Here is a 25,170-nt window from a genome sequence, read left to right on the forward strand (position 1 = left end):
TGAGTTACGAGTTTGCGTTCGGGTTTCGGCGTTACACGAGCGATAACGGGGGCGTCAATCGAATCGAGATTGGGAGAGGATTCCGTACCGGGCCTGCCCTCTCTTTCCCTCTTTCTCGCTCTTTCTCTCTTTCTCTCTCATACACATTCTCTCTCTCTCTCTCTCTCTCTCTTTCTCTTTCTCTTTCAACCATGGGCAACAGGTTTGAATTTATGGGACAATAAAGAGTGCGTAGTGCGCGTGTCTCCCTTGCTCCTACTCTCAACGGTGCACTCTTTCTCTTTCTCTCTCTCTCTCTCTTTCTATCTATCTTTCTCTTTCTCTCTACCCTCTCTCTCGTGCGCGCGAACAGTAGAGAAAAGAGAAAGAGAGAAGGAGAGGAACGACGGTGGAGACTATCAAACTCTCATAAAACTGTCAGGCACGGTCGCCGGGGCTGACTTATGTGCGGCCCTTCTTCTTCTTCTTCTTCTTCTTCTTCTTCCTCTTCTTCTTCTTCCTCTTCCTCATCCTCATCCTCGTCCTCATTCTCATCGTCATCCTTGGCATCGTCCTCGTTGGCCGTACGAAATCAGCTGCTGTTGCGTGAAGTTGCCTTCTCCCAAAGTGTCGTAAGGATTACGAGCCTCCACCAAGAAGAAGGAAAGAGCCTAAGAGGATACCAAAAGAAAGACACCGATTCTTTCTCTCTCTTTCTCGAAGCAACGAACGAACCACCCCCTTTTTTCGGGGTAATCGCGGTAGGGGGCGCGCGCGCACGCGTTACCCCCTTTACCGAGCAGGCGGAAGACTACTTGTCGGTGACGTCGCGCTAGGAAAGAGAGGAACTGCCAGAGAAGAGAGAGAGGGCTGCCCCCACCAGGGTCCTTGCTCGAGGGCTCCCGAATATCTCTCCATTAGCCCCCCTCGTAGCGACGGCCATCCCCTCTCCTCGACGAAAGCTCTCCTTCTTTCTCCTCCCTCTTTTCTCGACTCTCTCTCTCTCTCTCTCTATCTCTATCTCTCTTTCTCTGTTACTCTTTCACTCTCTCGTACGTTCACGCACCCCTCTCGGCTCTCGTCACGTCGACGTCGACGACGTCGGCCTGCGAGACGGGCACACGAGCGGCGCAGCGCCAGCAGCACCACCAGCAGCAACATCAGCGGCAGCGGCGTCGGCTGCGGCGGCTTCGAGCCGACGGACGACGACGACGACGACGACCACGACAACTACTACTACTACCACAACGACGGTGAAGAGAGGAGAGAACGGGCTTGAAGAATCCTTCGTCGCCGGCAGGAGAGACCAATCAAGGTTTGACGAACGGCGCGGATTGGTCGAAGCGCTCTCCTCTGACACGCAGAGAGCGCGGGCACGTGACAAGCTACCGCACACACCGGCCTCTGAATCGCGGCGAGGCCTTCAGTACGATACCAACCACCCTCCGCGCATGCAACGGACCATCTCCGCGATCCTTAACATCTTCTCTTTCTCTTTCTCTTTCTCCTTTTCTCTTTTTCTATCCTCTTCCCTTTTTCTCTATTTTTCTCTTATCGTATCACGTGTAATATTTTCTTCTTAATCGTCATCGAGGATAATCGTTTGACAGAAACATTCCTCTCTTCGGATAGAGAGACATAGGATAACGTGTAAGAGCTCTCGTAGTGCGACGCGAACGGGAGTTCTCTCTCTGGTGAACGCGACGAGGAAGAACAGTCCTTTCCGATGGAGCGAACCAACGAGTTCGCTGTCACGTGCTACCACCGGCTGGAACCCCGAGTTCTCTCTAGGTAGACAGGTTCCGGAGAGAAAGAAAAAGATATATATATAGAAAGAGAGAAAGAGAGAGAGAGAGAGAGAGAGAGAAAGAGAGAGGGACAGAGAGAAGTCGTAAAGAAGAAGAAGACAGTTTTATTGGGGTAGGCCCACGTGACCCTTGTAAACAGAGGCTTCTTTGTCGTTGCGTTTTGTCGCGTATAAACGGTGTTTACGTGAGAGAAAGGTGAAAGATGAAGATCATTTTTATCTAACAACCTTGTTATTGAAAAAAGAAAAACAAACAGAAGCTACGAGATTCTAAGGTTTGTGCGAATCGTGAATGTCGTTCATATCGGGACGTGCAAAGAGATCGGTTCAGTGACGTCGAAGAGGGACGAAGAGAACATCGAACGATGAGTTCGTATCAGTTCGTCAACTCGCTCGCGTCATGTTACGCGGGCCAACAGCCTCAGCAGCAAAGGCCTACGCCTAATTCACCCGGAGAACCGATGCAGGCGGCATCACCAGCTGGTGCTGATTATTACAATCCGAATGCAGCGGCAACGAGTTATCCGGCACCATGTTATTCCCCTCAGCAACATTATCCGCAACATCCGTATGCGACTCCTGCATCCGGAATGCAACACACAGCACCAACCGGCATGATAGACTATACGCAACTTCAACCTCAACCGAGGCTGAACGCCACGGCCACCTCGGCGCAACATGGGATGCATCAGCAACCATCTCAGCATCATCCTCAACAACATCATCCCCAGGCGCAACAACAGGCACAGCTTCACCAAGATCCAACGACACCTTTACTTCAAGCTGCTAACGCGCCCTCCGCGCCCTCAACATCAAGCTGCAAGTACGCCGACTCGACTTCCTCCACTGGAGTAGCCTCGCCTCAGGACCTCTCGACCTCTACCTCGAGAAATAGTCCCACACCCTTGGTAGCACCCGGCACGAGCAAATCCGCGTCCGGTTTGACATCGCCACCAGGAACCTCTTCGAGGTCCTCCGTCGCGGCGGCATCCGCGGCTTCACCTCCGAGTGGAACGCCGAGAAACGTTGCCGATGGAAATTCTACGCTCACGACGGCATCCTCAGCTTCCTCGCCAGCATCCTCCACCTCAAGCACCTCTAGCACCGGAAATAATTCGTCGAATAAGGTGAACCCTTCCGGTAGCAATCCACCGCAGATTTATCCTTGGATGAAAAGGGTTCACATTGGACAGAGTAAGTCTAGTTACTTTCTTTATTTTATTTTACTCCTTTTGCCATCATGAACGAGAGGCGTCAAAAGCAGCACGATCTGATCTATCGTAAATAATGGATCCTTGCCCGATCCATCGATCTTGAGCGCGATTATGGTATCTTAACTGGTAGCAACAGATCGGCAATTACGCGATACGCTTATAGTACCTGCTTTTATTGGGACTGGATCTGGGAGTAGCAAAACCTGTATCGCGTAAAGGTAAACGATGCTATCCTCGAGAAGGTAGCTGGATCTATCAAAGAAATGCCGAGGTATTAATCGATATCGAAAGTCTTTACGTAAGAATCGTTTCTACGTGTGAATGATGTTATTACTCATATTCAATTTGATGACATTAGAATTGAACGTAATTTACGCACGAAGCTCGAGTATAATCATCATAACAGATAAAAATTTCTATGTCACGTACGTAAAAACGAAAAAATGGAAAGAAAGAAAAATAAGCAAAAAAAGAAAAAAATAGAAAACAAGGAAATTGCGCTTCTCTTCGAGTTGTAAAATCGATATCTACTTCGTGTCGTAGAAAACCATTTCCGAAAGCGTCGTGGAATATATTCCTTAAGCCAATAAATCATTGAGCTTCTCGAAGGTAATAGTATTTATACGCGTTAAGGACAAAAAAGAAAAAATATGAAAAAAAATATAAACGAAAAGACATAGGCGAGATCATGATTTGTGATGTTGCCAATAGTATGACAGTTAGCGATAATGTGCCGTAACGCAAATATATACATATATATATACATATGTGTGTGTGTATATATGTATGTATGTATGTATGTATGTATATATATATATGTATGTATGTATATATTTATAAAAAATCCTTTCTACGGAATTTCCAATATCATTTGCATGAACGATGGATCCATCGGTATTTAGTTGCTAGCCTAATCGCCATGAAAATCTGTTCGAAACGTTCACGCAACGACGTTGAAGGTTTCTTTCCTCTCAATGATATCGTATCTAAACGATATTAAATTTATTCGAAACTGTAAAAAATCGAGACTGACTCCATCAATATATCTAACGAATGATAGATACTTAATAAAAATCCAATATAATCTTATCTCAATAAAATTTAATATCTTAAATCAATTTTCCAAAGTTCATCATATTAATAGGATAAACAAACTGATGATCGATAAGATCGGTATATCATTTGAAAAGTGTTACCCAACCAAATTAGTCTTCCTAATACGATGAAGTAATATAGAATGGTATTAAAATTGTCATGTGTTGTGGTAGAACATTGTGTAGAGAATTTGGAGTGTTGCGTAAATCAATGTGAATCGAGGGAAGTTAACGGGATGAAGACTGGGATAAAGAATTGTTGTCGTTTCGTACGTATGAAAAAGAAAGAAAGAAAGAAAAAAAAGATAAGAGAGATAGAGAGAGAAAAAAGGAAAGAGAGAGAGAGAGAGAGAGAAAGAAAGAGAGAAGAAAGAATAAGAAGGGGGTCGAAGGGGTAAGAGTAATTCAACGGGGCCAAGACGGGATCCACCTGCCCCCGCGGTTCAAAGAAGATAAGACAGCGCGCTGGTCGCGCTCACATTAGTCGCCCGCGTGATTTACTGCGCGGCCAGTATGATTCAGTCAGCGGGGAATTTGACGAAGAATTAATGGTATTATGATATCGTGTGTAACTCTATGTATGTGCGCCCGGGCCATAAATCAGACTGCATTGTAAGGCGCGGGGGGGCCCTTTCCTTCTTCTATCTCTTTCTCGTACTCTTTGATTCTCTCTCTCTCTCTCTCTCTCTCTCTCTCTCTCTCTCTCTCTCTCTTCTCATCTCAAGACAAGGCTTAGCTTCGACGAAAACCTCGGCCTCTCTTCGATTCGGCCCCCAAACGGGCCACGAAAAGCAAAGGTTTCTGATCTCTCGCGAGCTCTCTGGCCTCGCTCGACAGCACACGCATACTCCGTACATACATACATACATACATAGTTTTCTTTTCCTTCTTTTCTTTCACCCGACGTTTCTTATTTTTTTCAAATTTATTATTTCTTTATGATATAAGAAAGTTTATGATAAAAGATTGATCGAACTTCCATTCAATTGTTCAATGTTCTTGGTAATCGTGAGAAATTAAAAAATTTCTACTCCGGTATCGATCCGATCGAATTAATGATTTCATGAGAATTCCCTTTTGGAAGACGATTTAATGCTTGAAGAGATCAGCCATTTTGATGTTTTATCGTTTAACCGTTATATTACTATCAGAGGAGACAAGAAATAATAGAAGAGAATGATTACTTATAAGTAATGATCTAGTCCAGGTATAGAACGCTCGATAGCTTTCGTTCTTCCATTCGTGATATAAATTCAATTTGTAATTATTGGAATTAAGTAGGTATAGGATACGGTTGACGTTAACTTTGAAGTTATCTAAATAACAGTAATTACGTAGTTGATAACTCAATTCGTTCGGTAATAACTTGTATTGCTTACAATATGAAATATAAGTAATTTTACATGTTCAACGATTAAAAACGTATACCTAAGTATCATTTTAGAAGTAATTAAATTTTTTGCTTTTTCTTCTTTTTTCTGTTTTTTCTTTTTTTTCTTCTTTTTATTTTTTTTTTATTTTACAACGAGTAAAGTTTCCGAGTAACTATTTTAACGAGTTTCTAAAGAATTGCGTAAAACCGTCGACGTTTCAAAGCGCGACTACGCATTTAAAGCAATTACGTTATGCCTCGACGATCTTTAGACCTGTCTGCGAATATCTCGTTCTAAACGCATCCCGTTCTTTCCGCTCTTATTCTCCGGTATCTCCTTTTTGACTGTCCGCCGGACCAAGGCTAAGCGTCACCCTTTTCGTTCGTTTCGAATTTTGCTGACAATGAAATGGGACTCAAGGTCGTTTTAATAGCTTAAACCTTCTCTTTACATAGTTTAACGCTTAAACGTCTATTCTATGACCTTTATCCAACCGAAAACGGGTTGCTTTGTAAGTATACTTCGATGATTTAAGAGTTAAAAATTTGTCATTTCCATCTTACGAAGATTCTTGAAAATATTTGGAATATATTTGAGATTAAGAAGGCTCGACGGATAAAGGGTTTTAATAAAAATAAAATCCGATAGTTATCTTTCGATATATTTTCAAATTTACGATCCTCAAATAGCACTGCGTTAAGCAATAGAAAACGAAGGACTCGAACAAAAGCGACGTCACGAATATACGAAGTGGGACGAACAAAAATAAACAATCCGGGTATGCATCAAGGGGAAATAATTGATTCGTCAAGGTTTGCCGTTAAGGAGAGTGTTCAACAACACGTAGATGTTCCGTTTACAAGTTCGTCCAGCCGTCGCAATGCTTTGAAGATCGGTGCTGATGTGTAAACGTTTAAACGCCGGATTTGAATAAACAAACGAAGCAAGAATGCCTGCTGGCGATGCAACCGCAAATGAGAAAATTCTCTACATATTAACGCACTTGAACTCGTTATACGTGATCATGAACGTGACTATCTCATCAGTAAGGATCCTTTAAATATAGACAAACAATTTTCGATATTATCAGATACATTGCAAAAGAAATTAAACGAAATATATTCCATTTCAAATTATACAGGATGTCCATAAACGATTATCTTGATTATAATATATTATAATTCTTTACTGGATAGTTAATTATAATGAAACACAAATGTATACACATCGGTGTATAACACATAACAAAATTTTCCTACCGGAAAGAAAAAATTGACTGAATTTTAACGTATTGGTTGGTCTCATCGGTAAACTATTGTAAACCGTTGATATCTGCATAATCATTTATGAATATCTCGTATTTAATATTTATAATAAATGTACGACGTTCTTTGTATCTCTTTTCTAAAAAGATAATTTCCGTTCGATCGAGAATCGTCGAAGTATCAAATGCCAGACGAATTTGTATCTTGGGAATCGCGTTAGCGGCTACCCTTGGCTCCGATCGGAGATCCAGAGGAACTTGGCCTTTTCTCGAGGGCCATCGAGCAGCCTTATTTATGGCGAAACGATCGACCCGCAATTATGCCATTCATGGCAAAGTCTACCTTCCGTTTATCGCTTCGACCCTTGAACGAGCGAATCTAGGGTAAGGAATGATACATTTTGGAATTGTGGAGTCAATTGAGACGTGCATGTTTTTACGTCATCCAACTTTTCTATCTATTCGTTTTGTTACGTTATCCTTTTTTTTTCTTTTTTAAGAAGAATCAAAACAAATTAAGCCGAATATCACATTGAATTGAGAATTAATTTCAAGTATCTCCTGCAAGAAACTATGAACTTTTATTTCTGGTGATCTAATTAAAGCAATGTGATGATTTGAAAAAATGACGATTGACGAGGGAAAAAAGTAAAAAATGAAAAGAATATTTCAATAATTATATTCGTATTTTACGAAGAAGAAGAAGATCACCATCACGCATCGCGGTTGGTCGAAACTAAGATCGGTTTAAGGTCGTAGTCCTTTGCATGGCTTATATTTATGGCAAAATGATCGACCTATAATTATGCCTTCCACGAGCAAAGCCACCTTCCGCTTACCCATCCACTATTGGCAGCCCCTCACGAAACGGGCTTGCTACCTCCCTTTACTCCCTTCTCTCTTTTTCTCTTTCTCTTTCTCTCTCTTTCTATCTGTTTCTCTCTCTTTCCGCTTATCGTTGCGTTAACCGATCATCCACCGAAGAAGAAAATAATTACACGATTATTCGCTTCACGATAATTAGGTACCGTGATGATTATCATAACGCTTACTATGCTGCAAGGGCTACATGCAGATCGGCTCCCAATTTATCTTTGTCAATTTTCTTCGCACTTTTATTCTCCTCGTATTCCAGATGTAAAACATTTTTTATAGAAAAGACAAATATACATAATAATTCATATAAATAATTCTTTTCTTCTATGATCATCTTAGAATAATTAATTGTTTGTCTTTCATAAATTCAACGATATCTTCAAAGTTCAGAGAATGACATTAAAAGCTAATTTATTGATTTAATTTTTATATACAATAATGAAGTAGACAACATATAGATAATATTTCCTTTTTGTAAGATTCTGGTTCAATTACCTAAACTGGTCTTCGACCATTCGTATTCTTTAAGAATACTATTGTAGAATGGATATTTAATAGAGAAAACGAATGAAACAATCCTTCTTAGAGAATAATATTAAAAAATAATACTTTTGGTTTTCGTAAAATAGGAAATCATCCGTTCGATGACAAGCGTTTCTACGATACGTTTTAGTTTAATTCCGCACGAAAAACGAATAGTCGTATCGCACATCGATGTGAAACAAAGACGGCTTGATTGTAAGAATCTTACGTCTACTATTTTAGAATTACATTACGTTTAAGAAACTATGAAAAAATAGTGCTAGGATAGCAGGCTAGATATATGGTAATGTAATCATAAGGACTAACGAGGAATCAAGCTGAAGAAGCGTACAAATCGTTTATTAGGATATAAATTTTCATAGAGCTTGTTCGCGAGCGCGTACGCGAGTAAGATCACTGGAGGGGGCGGTCATGGTGTAAACCGGATAAGCCGATGGGGTAATGGATGTGTGCCGGGAGCGAAGTGGGCCGCCTGTTGCTGCGTGGCCCGGGCGCCACAGGGATCCTTGATCCTTATGCTCCTGCAGTCGCCCTTTTGCCAGACGAACCCTCTCCAACGAAGATTTCCTTCGGCCGAAAATTTACGAGCTGCCTGCGAATCGGGGGGAGGTACCCATCCTGTATCGTTGATTCTTCCTTCCTCTCGTGGTGAAAAAGAGAGAGAGAGAGAGAGAGAGAGAGAGAGAGAGAGAGAGCGAGAGAGATAGAGATAGAGAGAGAGAGAAAGAAAGAGAGAGACAGATAGATAGATAGATAGATAGAAATAGAGGTCTCTATCTTCCTCTCTTTCTGTGGTTTTCACGCGACGTAACGCTAAGGAATACAATGATTATTGAGGAACGTGTCCTTGAACCAAACCGATGAATAGAACCTATCCCAGGAAGCAATTCCTTTTTCTCAAAAGGCATTGCGTTCTAGTTCGTGGCGTGACGCTTTTCTAAAGCACGAACCGTGAAAGTCCGTCTGAAAAATTTTACGATCCTCTTAACGCGTAGGCCGATCTAACGCTTCACAATTTTTGTTTAATATATATTAATTAATTGCTCATATAATATTGTTGTTATGAGAAGAAGAAAGGGAGATGCAACGTAAAGAAAATATCGTAAAAGAAGAAATTTCCTCTGTACATACGTATTGCGTTATCTCCGTTGTTTGGAATAATAATAAAAGGAAGTGTAATAGAATTAATATGAAAGGATAGGCTCTCGGCGATGGAGGAGAATGGCCGTGGACGATAAGATAAGATGATATTTCAACTACGCGGCAAGACGGAGCATTAGCATCGAGCACGCCGCAATGCCAAGTACCAGTCGAGCCGTTTGATACTTCTCCCGAAGATCCATCGACGTTTATTAATAGCGCCGCTCGTGTTCCACGACGGACGATTATTTCCAGCCTGTGTAATTCAAGAATCGTGCGAGAATCATCGTCGTCGGGACATCTCGATTTTCGAAGATAAATAAGTCGCGTGTAGGATCGTTCGCCTCTGAGATTAGAGAACTCTTTCGTGCTAGTTCTAGCCGGTGGAACGCGTGTTATTTTGTATTTTATCATAACGCGTGTAAGAATAAAGCGTTAACGTTGGAGTATGGATCTGTTAGATACGCTATCTATCAGATCTATCGATCCTTTTCTAACATATAAAATAAATTACCTGCGATAATTATCTAGAGATAATGTAAGATTATAAAGAAAAATTTTCTTTAATTTGATAATTTCATTGATAAGTAAAAGAGTTAACTATTATCGCTTTAAAAGAAATTTATTATAACGTTATTCAGAGTAGCGCGTGCCGACTTCGGCTGCTTGTCGCTCTCCTTTCCAAGATCAGATATCAGCTTTTCTTATCGTCTCCACGGGTATACACAAAATTGGATGTTAATCATGATAGAAGATGAAGATTTGAATTTTTCTCACAACATGTCCTCGTAATTAGTCTTCATCGTTTTCATTTAACGGGTTAAACCTAGAATACATCCATACATCGAATAAATTGTCGGATTACTGTGTGTCACACTAAGGACAAAGAAAAACAAATGGGCCGATTATTAAAGTCACCCATGACAGAAGGAAAATCGATGATAAGATCATCGTGATGCTATACTTCAGCACTGTCTCTAACTTAACATATTTACGACCACCATATTTACAAGTTGACGCGTGCTTCTAACAACAGTGCCACCATACATATATGCGATACCGTCTACCGATTTTCTATGCGTGCGATATAGAAATGTTAATTTTCTTCGATATAGATCAACTTAATGGTATAGTTTCTCAAAATGTTCTACATTATTCATTACCAATGCTGTCACTCGTTGCGTTCGTATGTGTTTATAAGTTTTAACGTTACTTTACATTCATGATTTCTTTCCCTTGGGTAAATCGTTCCAAATGCACTTCGTTCCACGTTCCCTCGATTTTCGGTAGCCTATCATCGAAACTATCACGCTATCGAAACTATCTTGAAAGTCGAAGCTCGCGTGACAACTTTAAAAACGTCTTCCCGATTGGTTCCGATTGATCTCCTTTCTTTTCCTTATCAACTCTAAACGCAATCCATTCGATAGAACGACGTAGTAACAATTATAAGATCCGGCAACTTCTGTGATATTAGAATAAAAATTGTAAGATCGATTTTAATAAAAAAAAAAATAAATAAAACATCGATTGTATTCTAGTTTCTAACGAAGAGAAATAATCGTTCGAAATGATCAATCCGATCGATCAATTAATAAAATTGATCATTACTATCGCGATCGCGATCCTGATCTCGATCGGTTCTATTAATAATCGATCTACGTTAATGGAAAATTTTTCTTTCACATCGGCGTGTGCGACTTTAAATCTCGATCATATATTAACGCGTATAATACAAAGATAGCTTTCTCATTTGAAGATATATTAAACGTATCGTTAAATATTTCCAATGATTTCTAATTTGATGGTTCATGAATTTTTAAGATTTTACGATGGAATTCGTGTTAGCAACCATACTCAATTTCTTCCCTAAATATCCTCATTCTCAAAGTTGAGGGAAAAGAGGGTCGCGAAAGCTGGTACTATTACGAGGAAAGACTTCATTCCGTAGGTAGTATCCGTTCTTTACGAAAGAAGCGTGTTCCGACGGTGTTCCGACGATCCCGTTTACACCCTAGCGACCCCGAACCATAAATAAATGCTGGTGCGAGGCTTACGTACCATCGCAGCTTCTTCTGAGAGGCTCGCCACCGGCGGCGAGTCAGAGTAACCAGGACGAACGCCATGGACGATCAAATCGGACAGCTTCCTAAGAGGAACAACCCAAGCTAAAACATAGGTACTGCATGATTCATAGGACACGCTGTTAGAAAGAGAGAGGGAGAGAGAGAGAGAGAGAGAGATTGGGACACCAAGTTCGGCTGGTGTCCGGAAAGAGACGCCCGTTTTCGATGAGATTTATGCTCCCATGTTTCGCGAACATGCCGTCAAATAAGGAACAGATGCTACGTCGGATGTTACGCAATCACGATTGATCCTTAAGAAGATCGTTCTTATTGGTGACGTTCGTTATATTTTATATTAACTGACGTATTTACGAAGTGTCTCTATCTATAGGATGGATCACTTAAAATCTATAGTATCTTTCGCTTTTTTAAGCTTCAAAGATTTCAACGACATGGAAAAAATAAGGGTGGGCAATTTTGTTTGAGAAGGTTATTTGATCTTAAACGTTATACTTGAATCCAAGTGATCTTTTTTTGAAATATCTTATAAATGATTTAAGCATTTAAGACAGTATTAAATATTTGCATCTGTTAGAATTAATTTTCTTCTTTTTTCATTTTCTTTTTTTTTTAATTTCGTTTCATTTACTAAGAGCTTCATGATAGGGTGAAAGATGTGATAGAATTGCGCAGGGTGTGTCGAGGAAAAGTAGGAAAAGAAGAATAAAGGAAAATTTGTGGTATTAATCGAGAAAGAAGAAGGCAAGCACGTTCGACGCGTTCGTACGAGCGCACACGCGCAGAGAGACGTAGAGGCGCGCGTCACGGGAAGCATTCTTGCTGTGGGAAAATTAATGACTTACCTTCAGTGGGAACAATACAGTCAGCTGCGACTCTCTACATGTTTCTCTCTCTCTCTCTCTCTCCCTCTCTTTTTCTCTTTCTGACTCTCTCTCCTCTCTCTCTCTCTCTTTCTTTCTTTCTCTCTTTCTCTTTTTCTCGAGGAGAGTAGAGTGCGCGTAGCGCTTCGCGACGCGCTGATGCGAGTCTCTGCCTAAGGTCGAACAAAAACGATCGTGTGCACAGTTTTACGTGTATGCATTGTGTTTGTATATGTGTTGCGAGCCAAGCGTAAATCGATTTATTCCTATCGAGGGCAAACTCAGGAATGTAAGAGCGTATATAATTTTCGTTCATACGTTTCGTGGGTGCTGGCATTAGTTGTCAGCCTAGAGAGAAAGCCAAGCTTAAGTACCTATCGTCGACAACAACTGAGAATTATTGCGTAATGTTATTGTAATCGATCGAGAATTCTCGTCTTTATCTTTCAAATCAAATAAATATCGTTCAATGAAAAAAAAATTAATTTCTTTCGAACAAAAATTTTTCTGATTAAGAAAAGTAAAGGAAAACAAAAAATAACTCGAAATTTGAGAGTATATGATAAATGAATTTCAATGTTTCTTTCGTTCATTTCATCCCCATAAGAAAAATACAATTTAATTTCGTTCGGATCGATTGAAAAAATTGATCGTTTCTGTTCATCGATATATCCACGAAGTTTTATCCGATCGAAACGATCCGGGGATCTCGATCACCCACATCGAAACCCCGCAGTTTTCGCGAGCTTCGCGAACAACTCGATGGATCGACGTTCAAGAGAAGAGAATAACAGCGAGGAGGTGGAGGTTACGCAAAAGATCGGAGTCTCGTCGATCGGTGGAACTCGCGGTAACGTCGAGAGAGTAACGTCGAGGAAAAGATAATGCATTCGGAGGTTGGGAGTCGCGCGTGTGTCGACCGATCGGACCGCCGTCTGATGGATGGAGACGCGTAGCCTCTATCTTCCATTCTTCCTCGATTCTTCTCGTGAGCAAGGGCCCGTTCCTTCCACGCGAGATGTCTTTCCTCTTTCTATATAGCATATACTCTTTCGTCTCTCTCTTTCTCTCTATTTTTCTCTTCTTCGCTCTCTTTTTGTATTTTTTTTCTTATCTCCCTCTTCTTCTCGTATAAAATAATCCCTTCGGCAAGCACGACAGTTTCTTACGTACACAAAACTGTGTACACACGTGCGTTGGGATACGAAAGAGAGAAAGAAAGAGAGAGAGGGAGAGAGAGAGAGAGAGAGAGAGAGAGAGAGAGAGAGAGAATGCTTGAGAAACAACTTCGGAGCCAAGGACGAGAATAATAAGACTCTTCTATAAAGCAGAGAAATGATATCGGTGATAACGAACTGTTTTTGTACTTTGTTTATAAACGGTGATTGCCTCGCCGTGTTCTCATTCTTCGCGATGTCGCCGATGAGAAACGATCGATCGTATTTTCTGCCGCTGCACGCGACGCGTTAGTATCGGAACATCGATAATATGGTTATTTTATATTCTTTCTCTCTTTCGTACCCCAACGCATTCTTTTTATTTGCATCATTTGCGAGATATTTATTTATTTATTTATCAATGTATATCAGTAATAGTCTACTTTTGAGATATGTTTGAATTCGTAATTAATTTTTCGAAGGTTATTGCCAAGTAAATATCCTCAAGATTTCTCTTAGCGGATGACCTCTAGAGATTTCGTCAGTTCGTACAGTGTGTTTTTACAGTAAGTAAGAAGAAAAAGGAAATAAATAAAATGATGACTCACTACGTTGTGGTACACGTACGTCAAGGAGTACAAAGTGAACGGACATCAAGGAAGAGAAAGAAAGAGAGAAAGAGATAGAGAAAGAGAAAGAAAGAAAGAGAAGAGCGAAGACGAGGCGTTAATTGAATTTGGGTACGCGTGGATTATTGTGAAGCGTTTAAAGGGGCCAGAAACAAACCTATTTGCGTCAGAGAGCTTTCTCGTGGAAGATAACAAATGATTCGCGAGGCGACCACCGGCGGGTGCTCACCAAACTTCGGTATAAAAGCTTCACCGAGAGAGAATCCGTTCCTCTTTCCCTCTTCCGAACCCACTTTACCCTCTTTCTCCTCCTTCACCTCCTCGTCTTCCTTCGTCTTTCCACGCTTCGTTCTCATACACCCTCGGCAAACGTTCTCACCCCTTCCCTCAGCCCTCCCCACGCTTCTCACTTTCGAAACACACCCTTCGCGAGAACACCGCTTGCCGTGCCATTCAGATTGAAAAGCAATAGTTTTTCAATCTATTTATAACTGTCCGATGCACACATACATATACAGATATACGTGCAAACATACTCGTTTGACCAAGTTGAATGTGTTAGCACCTCCCGTTCCGATGACCTAATTCGGTCTATCTCGCAAAGCCGTTGAAATATTACGTAATATATATATATATATATATATATATATATATATATATATATATATATATTATATATATATATATATATATATATGTTATATGTATATACACAAATACAAAACAAATCTTTTCTTTTATCATGACTACACTGAATGTAAATAGAATAAGCAACGTGAAAGACAAAATTAGCTTACATAAGTAATATTTTGAATACGTATACTATAATATAAGCTATAACGTAGAATAATTGAAAACGAAGAAGATACAAGACATCGTTAGGGACTTTATCTAATTGTAAGTGTTTAGTTGTATTTAGCGCGTGGAAATAGAATCCTTGCCTTCGATCTCGAAGACGACAGATCCAAAAGATTTCGTGGACGTCTTGACAACAGGTGGATCGAGCAAAGAAGGAGAAGGAGTAGAAAGAGGAATAGAGGGAGGAGAGGGAGGAATAGAAGGCGTTTCGTCCTCGTCGTGGAATGTCGACAGGTCGTTGGTTTCGCTTGCGATCTTTGGCCCACGATCGGCTGGGGGCAGCTGCGAAACCACGGAAAGATCACAAATCACAGTGGCCGGACGGTGGCCGAGTGACGCAAAACACGCCTAGGTAAATTTAAATTGCTCATAGACTGATTCTCGCGGACACTCCTTCGCTCATCGTTTTAGCGAAAGTCCGTGGGCGATATCAGTCTAGAATACTGGCTCTAAGCCAGATCATCGAGTACGACATCTCTCTCTCTTTCTCTTTCTCTCTCTCATTCTCTCTCTTTCTCTCTCTCTCTCTCTCTCTCTCTCTTTCTTTACATTTCGCACAGTACAATGAAAAATAGTTTAGAATTTACACGGAGAAACCATTTTGAAGATTTGAAGATTATTAACAACTTATCGCTTGTACTTGTTAAACGTATACCTATACAAAGTATAATTTTTTAATACAAATAAAAACACGTTCGCTTACAAATACAATCTATCATTGTTATATATATATATATATATATATATATATATATATATTTGTATGTGTGTGTGTAATATTAAAAATTATTTCTATTCGATGTTACATGTACAATATGTATGCTTGTTCTTTATGCAAAGGAAGTGTTCAATGACTAATAGACCACATTATATATCAAAGATATCTACGTACTGAGTTATTCAGAGCGCAAATTCTTTTCAATAAAAGAATGAAACATCTTAAGAACGTGAAGCAGTCGAGCAACGGCTTGCAATGGCGAGAATTGCGATCATGGTCTATGGTAATTCCATTGATAAACGTATTGGATCGGAACTAGGATAGAGATTGAATGTAAAAGTAAGATCGGTCGTATATTCGGTCGTGTATATTCGGGCCTGATGTAACGACAAGTTCTTCGAGGCGCTATCTGACGGAGGTGGACGGGAGATCTCGAAGGAATGGACCACCTAGGCTACGGAGATGCAATCATAATTGCATAATGGCCCTGGTAAACTGGCCGAGTTATTTATGAACCTCTCGACTTCTTTTGTCGGCAGTGTCAATGAAGCTCGGATTCAAGCGACTCGAGAGCGAGAGCAGCAAGACGTACGCTCGGATGTTTCTCGATGACGTCAGATCCTCTCTCTCTCTCTCTCTCTCTCTCTCTCTCTCTCTCTCTCTCTCTCTCTCTTTCTCTATCTCTCTCTTTCTCATGGATGTTGGATAAGTCCACGATTTACATCGTCTTTACACCGATATGTCCTGTCAATGACTTTTTATCATCCTCGCTCCTCGTAAAACCTAATGGTTCTTAGGACGATTATCGCAGGGAATGAAAGATCGTTTTCGGTTTCCCTTATCGATCCAACATCCGTGCGACGCAACGTTGAATTTCGATGTACCAGGACCAACCGTGCCAGTTCAGAACTTTGTCCGCCGATATTCCGAGCGACGTTCGAATTCGCATAATTAATTATCTCCGATTTATCGACCCTATAGCTCTCTCTCTCTCTCTCTCTCTCTCTCTCTCTCTCTTTCTTTCTCTCTTTTTCTTTTTCTTTCTTCAGTTTTATTTTCTTTTTCCTTTTTTCTTTTTTTCATACGATCAAGAACGAGTGAGATTGATTTATTACCTTTAAGTCGAATCGAAATTTCCTGCCGTCTATCTTTGCGGGAAAGGATGGAATTATTAACGCGATCGCTTCGTTGGATTCGTCGTAAAATGATAAAAAAAAAAGAAAGAAAGAAAGAAAGAAAAATTAAATAGGAATACGGATTTCGTGACATAAGTCGAAGGAAAAAAACGTTGCTAACTTTTCTACTCGATCTGTCATTAATTCGCAAAATTTTGAACAAGCACGTTTCTTCCTTTGGAATGCTTCGGTCGATCGCGTAGATGAAAAGGTTCGATAGGGCCTATGCTAGGCCTCGTATCAGATAACAGTTCAGATATGTGCCAAGGGTTAGGGGTGGAAAGGAGTCTATATATACCTCTACCTTCGTAGAAACCACTCTCCGAACTAACATACTGATGGCTAACAAACACACAACTCAGACTCGTGTACACAGAAATGTGTTGCACTCCCGGAATGCGAGAGCGCGATAGTCTTCGAGCGTGAGATCCTCTTCTTCCCTTTGTAACCAGGGTAATCGTATAAATCATCTTCCTACTCGGGCAAAATTTTCATCTCGACGATCGTTTAATGTAGGTAGAGTCCAAATGGAATATAAATTTATAACAGATACAAGCACTCTAAACATTAAATGTTTAGAGAAAACAAAGATCTTTCTAGAACTTCAAAGAAAAGCAAAATTTTTCGTTTCCATCGAAATTTATAAAAAGAAAGATTGATAATACGCTCGATGAAATTCGATCTCTCGAGATCGTTGGAATTATATCGGTCCATTAAAAATCGTAGAAACGTTAAAAAGCTTTAAAGGCAGGCCGGGTAAAAATGTTCAGCATCTGTCGCAACGCTGAGGAAGAAGGACAGAGAGGAGACATAAGAAGGGTAAGGTGAAGAGAGAAAAAGAGGGAGAGAGAGAGAGAGAGAGAGAGAGAAAGAGAGAGAAAGAAAGAGAGAGAAATAGAAAGAGAAAGAGAGAGAGAGAGAAACGTGTTAAGCGCAGGTCCATGTCGTGTCAGCCGTCTCGATGTCACCTCCTGTCGTCTAGCGTTTTCGTGGCTCGCTCTTAATAGAACTCCTTGCGCAGCTCGCATGTATTCGCACCCGAAGAGCCTTGTACTCGACGTGTCACCGTCGTGTCTCGACGATCCAACTGACTGACGGACCGGCTGCTCGACTAAGAACTCGACTGGCCTAACCTCCGGCGACCCTTCTTGTAAAGCTTCGTGAAGAGCCGGATATTCTACGGATCACCCCGTTACCTAGCTAACTCGCGTGCCTTCGTTAGGGGTGTACTTTCTTTGATTTTGAAATATTTCGTTTCTCTTTGCTCGAAACATTCCAACAGCTTCGAACCACGTGGAACCACCAAGCTTTTTCTCATTGTCAGAAGAGATTTTATTAATATCATTTAATTCGCGTACAATAATGAATTCGTTGGATTTTATCCATTGTGATTTGATAGTTATTCTTATTGGAAATTTTTGACAAGTATTGAAAAATAACGTACTACGATGAAACGTATCTAACAATCTTACAATTTAGAGACGTACCCAACAAACTTGATATACCTCGTCGGAAGACAGAGGAAGAGAAGATAAAAAGGTGTACATTACTTGCAACATGCCTGATCGAGAAGTTACAGTGTCTCTCGGCAACCTTCATCCGAGCTATTCAGTGCATCCTCGGTGCATCGACGTCGACGAGACACAGACGGCAATTAATCACCGGAAAGGATGTAGAGGATACATCAGGATCTAAAGGCAAACGAGAGAGAGAGAGAGAGAGAGAGAGAGAGAGAGAGAGAGAGAGATAACATGAAAGTTGGATCGTGAAAGAGAGAGAGAGAGAGAGAGAGAGAGAGGCCATGTTGGATCCTCCAACGCGTTGTTACGCGTGCCAGTTTTGTTAGCCACGTACGACTCGTCTCTTCTCGTAACTAGAAGGAAAGAGAGAGAAAGAGAAATTCCATTTGTCTATTACAAAACGGGTAGGTGTGTCGGACGAACGATATGCACACTGAAACGAGCAACCCAGAAAGCGGGAACGCTATTTATTAAAAAGTCAGACCGTACGAGCCAGCGACGTGCTACATCGGGAGGAAAGCGATAACGCTCGACGGAGGAACCGGTCATTAAGCTCGTTCGGCTCCCATTGACCAGCCACTGTGAAAGCTCTGTCTCTATCTGTCTTTCTCTCTCTCTCTCTGTATTCACCTCTCTTTTCGTCTCTTCCATCGCTAAGTTTCTCTTTTCGCGTCCCGCGAAATTACATATATGTAGATATGTTCTATCGATAAAATAATACAAATATATATGTATATAAATGTCGTTTCGTATCGTTAGAATTGTTCAATAAAAACTGTAAATTATTGCTAAATTTTAGATACTCATCAGGGAAGAGATCAACTTTTCTTTCAACGTAGAAAATATGTTCAAAGTTCGACCGATCAGAGGTATCTATTGGATTTCTTTTAAAAAAATAAAAGAAAGAAAAATTATATTTTTATTCAAACGTTCACGTTGAATCTTGCCAACCAATAAACATTAGTTTCGATCTCGAAAGTCCGTTCATCGTCTTGAGTATCCTCGTCTATTAGCCATTCATCGTGAAAAGCGCGGGATGTTAGCGAGCAACGCTTCGGGCTAATCGTTGATCACCGTATGAAAGCTCCCTTAACCGCCATGAATGCTGTTCCCTCTCTGTCTCTTTCTCTCTCTCTTTCTCTCTCTCTCTCTCACTCGGAGGTCGTTCCGGCGCTTAGAACGAGTCGTGGGGCGGTCGTTTGCCACACGCACGCACTCAGAAACGCATGCAAGTACAGAACCCGTCCAATTCTCCGTCGAGTCTCGCTCTCACTATTAATAGCGTATTCATTATTGTTGTAAATGAAGCGACTCTTTAATATCCGCATCGATGCGAGGCGCCCACGCGAACGAGTCCTCGCAAACACCTCCTACCTTGATATCAACGAAACACCTGCGTATCCGCTCGACCGAATCGTCCAGCTGTCGATTCATGTATCGATCCATGAATTCGCGATCATTTCGTGTGATATCGTACTCGGCCATATAAATTTATTCGACACACGACGGATATGCCGTTAGCTCTTTACGAGTGCGAGTTTATTAATGAATTTGTAAAATAATTCAACAGATGTAATGGTATGCGTAAATACTTACCTACTTGTCTAGATACTTAGTTAATTCCAATTCTATTTCTATCGCAGTTAAGAGAAAGGTTAGATATCTCCTTTCCTGTCGTTAATATGTTAATAATTCTACATTGTCTTTGTCTCGTTACGAATACGACTTTAATGATTTTCTCTCTCACTCTCTCTCTCTCTCTCTCTCTCTCTCTCTCTCTCTCTCTCTCTCTCTCTCTCTTTCTCTCTTCCTTTACTTTTCATTCATAAGAATATTTCGGATACTCTTCTATTCTTTCCTCGTTCTATAAAATATTATATTTCTACTTAAGTGACGATCATCTTTGGTAGCCAGCCGTCTCCGTCTCTTTATCTCTCTCTCTCTCTCTTTCTCTCTCTTTATGTAGAGACGACTGATCTCACGGATTAGATTATTTTTGTGCGCTCCCGAAGAAGACAAGGATTAGAGTGTAGCTATTTATGCGCGATGAGAAGGGTTTCAAAAGTCTTTTCTCGAAAGAAAAATCGAATTTACTTTTACTAAGAGGAAAGTAAAAGTTAATAATTATTATATGTATGCGTCATTCGGTAGGATGTATTCGATTTTAAAGATCGTTTATAAAATTTTTCCATCAACTAGTAAGATGGGTTGAATGCAATAGGCGTGGTATGCTATCGTAATAATAGCGTTGCGAAATTATTTATGGCCGAGGCGTGCTAAGCAAATAGGTAAAACAGCTGCCAAGTGACCAGTTTGCAATCCAGTGGCACAGGCCAAGACATTAACCACGACTCGTTGAAATAATTAACGAGCTCGTCACGCTTCCGTCCGCGCATCCTCCGCTTCCGTTCTTTTTATTATTCGTTCGCCCCTTCTTCTCCCTCCCTCGTAAAAAGCTTCGACCTTTTTTCCATTTTCTGTCAAGCAAATACCAGAAGAACTTGACTGTATTCTCGATGGTATTTCTAAAAGACTCTGGAAGATTTAATACATATGTAGGAAAATGTTTTACCTGAGTAAGAGCAGATTGGATTACTCGTGATTAAACAATGCCCTACATTTATCTTATTGTATTCATCTTATTTCTTATACTATATTCTCTTTCAAAACAAACATCAAACGTAGTTCGATCCACGCTTACATAAACCAAGTTATTACTTGGAAATAGATGAATAAATAAATAACATCTCGTTTACGTAATACTAGAATAATTTATTCGAGCGTTTGGAAAAAAGAAACAATAACAAGAATATCCGCGTCGTATTTTCACATTGTTTATATGTAGTAATACGTATCTCTGTGTTATGATTACAGGCACGGTAAATGCGAATGGCGAAACAAAACGACAGAGGACATCTTATACGAGGTATCAAACTTTAGAGCTGGAAAAGGAGTTCCATTTCAACCGCTATCTGACGAGGCGGCGTCGCATTGAGATCGCCCATGCTCTTTGCCTGACCGAACGTCAGATCAAGATCTGGTTTCAAAACCGGCGGATGAAGTGGAAGAAAGAACACAAGATGGCGAGCATGAATATCGTGCCGTACCACATGTCGCCGTACGGACACCCTTACCAGTTCGCGCCGCACCCAGGCCAGTTCGCTCACTTGGCCACATAGGACGAGTTCTCGCCCGCCGAGCTCGGAGCACACGCTGTCCGCTTTCCCGGGATGTACGGCGAGCAGAACTTCTAAAAGGCTTTTCTCCGATCGGACGCTTCACTTCCAGTAGGATTCGCGAGCTGGACATTCCGCGATCGCGATTGGCTTGCCTCGAAATGTTTACTTTCTCTTCTCAAAAACATCTCTTTTCAAATATTACGATTTTCCTTTTTAAATAAAAAAACGTAAGAGAAAGAGAGAAAGAGAGAGAAAGAGGGAGAGAAAGAAGACTCGTTGGCTTGCCTGTTCGCGAAAGCGATTACTATGTCACAAAGCAACTATTCGAAGTTGAAGGGAAGCCAAAATTTTCTGCGAATGTAGTGCCGTGCGCCCGATTTAAGACTGGACGCGCTCCGAGGGACTCTCAACATATATATATATATATATATATATATATATATATATATATATATATACGTATCTACGTACGTGGACGCAAGGAAGATTGTAAGATGATCATGCGTCCCTTATGAGAGCCCACCTCAGCGGGTGAGATAATTGAAACTCTAGTTTAAGGGTAGATATTAACGATCTAAAGAAGGAAAAAAATAAGAAAGAGAAAAAAGGAAGAAGATAAAAACACGTAAGGAAGGAAATCTCGATTTTAATGGCGAAACTTAACTATCGTCGTCCTCTTGTCTGGCTGCACACTGTTTCACATGGTCCGTGAATAAGCGAATCGTATTTGTAAAGGATTAATATCGACAAATGATGAAGGGGGATGATAATCAGACATTTTTTTTCTCTCGGATCGTCCTGTACTTACTTACTTTTTCTCCGCTTCGCTACTTATTATCGAAATCTTCTATCGAATGTGTCTATTCCTGTTCGACGATGAATTCGATGCGATTGGAGGAAACAGTTTCTATCTGCACGTTGAAGTCACTATTCCTAGTATGTAAGGTGCCTATTAATACTCGAAACCTTCTTCGCCAATTATTATTCTCCGGTCGAATGCGAAACTTTCGAATGATCGCGACATTTTTTTGACGCCTTACGTTCTCGCCAAAAAAATTCGTTCGATCGTTTTACGATTAAATCTGGTCGTATTAATTCCTCATAGCGAATAACGATCCTTTAAGCGAGAATTCAATTTTAACGTAAACGTGTACGAATCCGCTCTCTCTTTTCGAATAAAGCTAATTAGCGATTTTATTTAAACGATTTTACGCTATATATAAGTATATAAAAATACTCGTTTTTATAAGGTGAAATCTTTATTCCTCTTGCTCTCGATACTTTCTCGTTTATGAAAAAATATATGTAAGTAAATTTTAATCAGGCATATATAATCAAGAGAAAGACTCGATAAAGAAACGGTGGGCAGCTTAGGCGCTGCAAGCTCTTTGTAAATAGTTTGCACCGTAATGTAACTCGTTCCTATAAAAAAAAAAAAAAAAAAAAAATTGTCAACTTATTGTTAGATAAAAATCCCTTTACAACTTGGCTGTTTCTTTCGAACCATTGTTCAAAATTAAACGTTTTATCTCTTCGGTAATATTAATATATCAACTAAATAGATGTATAAACCAATCTTTTTCCCCTCTCTTTGATGTTACACGCGAACCGTCAAATTTGTCGATTCGATTGAAAGCGATGGAACGAAGTGAATGTAAAAAAAAAAGAGAAAAAAAAATAAAAGAAGAAAAAAGATCGATCGCGTAGAATATCAAGTCGAAATCATTATTCGAGAATATCGGTAGAATACCGGTCGATCATTTCAATTTAAAAAATAGAATCTTCAGCCGTTTGGCTCGAGTCTGTAAAAATTAAGTAACGACGAGCGTTCCAGAGTTCTCGTTATGCTTGTGTTATATACATATACGTATGGGTGTCTTCTTGTGATACAAGAAAGAAAGAAAGAGAGGGAGAGAGAGAGAGAGAGAGAAAGAGAGAACGAACGAGCGAAAGAGCGAGAGAGAATGATTGAGATTCGTTTTATGCTTTAGATCGAGAAGTCGCATGTGATTGCGACGTGCTAAGCAAATTCGGAATAATACAGGGATCCTTAAAATATATCGATGTGTTTAAAGTTAAATAAAAGAAAATGGTGACAAGAGAGCAAAAGTAAGATAAAATAAAAGTATGGCCGGAAGAGACGCTTTATTACGCGACTGGCGAGAGGGGGTTTCTTTATAAGTAGATTAACGATGAATTGTACATAATTATTGAATATAATTGAACAACGCGATATTGAACGACGTTATCTCAGCTAGGCGTTAACGAAAGAGCAGAGTACTTCGTTGTTTGTTAATTTATCGGCCCGTTGTGATGAGTGGTGGAGGAAAAAGAGGATGAAAGCGAACGAATCACGAACGATTCCTCTTCTTTTCTCGGACGAATGAAAACGCGTGTAAAACGCGAGTTTATCGTTACGCACGAGCATTTGCTTTTCGACGTATTTATATACATGTATAAGTACGTAGTATATATACGTAGTATATACATACATGAAAGTGCAAAAGTTACAAAATAAAATATTTATAAGACAAAATGAAACGGGACATGTTTCCGACCGTAAAGAAATGTTCTTTCATTGCCGCCTCGCTGTCGTTTAGGAATATTTAACGAATAAATAAAAATAGCGACTATTATTATTATTATATTATTATTATTATTATTATTATTATTATTATTATTATTACTATTAATATTATTAATATTATTAATTTTATTAATATTATTATTATTATTTTATTATTATTATTGACATGATTGATATCATCACCATCATCATCATCATTATTATTATTATTAATATTATTAATATTATTATTATTATTATTATAATTATATTGAAAATGAGTCTGTTGCTAATGACCTGGTCCAGTGTTAATATTGTATTTTATTTGTTTCGTTATTATGTTTTTGTTGTTCATGCTGCGTGCCGTAAAAACACGCCGTAAGATATAGACTTGTAAGCGATGTGCATTATATGCAGAAAACGTTATTTCTGAGAGGGCAGTAAGTGTGCGAAACGTGAAATTCCATGATCGTTTCGATTCCTTATTTTTTTTTTCTTTTTATACATATATATACATAAATACGATACGTATCGTAATCGAACGAACAAGACAGGATTACTTTCTTGATCTCTCAAAAAAAAAAAAAAATTGAAATCGACGAAAGAAAGAGAGAGAAAGAAAGGATTGAATAAAAAATCGAAATATACAGTGATTTACACGTCGGGTGCGAAAGATTCATTCTCCATGTTCTTTTCGTTTCTTTTCATTTTTTTTCTTCTGTTACTTTTTCTTTAATTAAGCTCAAGTATTACGTTCACGTAGCGTCTCTCAAATGTTACTTCATTCCATGTAATATACGTAATAGTCTAAACTAAACTACCTACTTATTACATCTACGTAATCTAGAGCACCGTACGCGTAAGGCCACATAATTATATATAAATATATATATATATATAATTTAAATTATAATTATTATATATATAAATGGTATGACGTACTGAGAAACAAAAAAAAGCCCACACAATAAGAGAAGACAAACTTTGATCTCATTCGATTCAACCCCCCCTTTTGCATCGAACCTTTTCAACGCGACACAACTGGCCGTCGTCTCTCGGCTCAATTCTAATTCGATCGAAAGAAGATGAAGGAGGATGAGGATAAGGATGAGTAAAGAGAAGAAAAGAGAG

General features: G+C 39.8%; 1 protein-coding gene across 1 annotated transcript; it reads left to right on the forward strand.

The window, feature by feature from the left end:
* Nucleotides 1-3: 3 nt before the first annotated feature.
* Nucleotides 4-24,451, forward strand: LOC127063326 (homeotic protein Sex combs reduced). The gene is made up of 2 exons (XM_050992952.1): nt 4-2,980; nt 21,169-24,451. The coding sequence occupies exons 1-2, from the start codon at nt 2,152-2,154 to the stop codon at nt 21,471-21,473; spliced, it is 1,134 nt and encodes a 377-aa protein (XP_050848909.1). The 5' UTR covers nt 4-2,151; the 3' UTR covers nt 21,474-24,451.
* The last annotated feature ends 719 nt before the right edge of the window (nt 24,452-25,170 follow it).

This window comes from Vespula vulgaris, chromosome 4 (genome assembly GCF_905475345.1).
Source record: "Vespula vulgaris chromosome 4, iyVesVulg1.1, whole genome shotgun sequence".
In the NCBI taxonomy this organism is placed as follows: domain Eukaryota; kingdom Metazoa; phylum Arthropoda; class Insecta; order Hymenoptera; family Vespidae; genus Vespula; species Vespula vulgaris.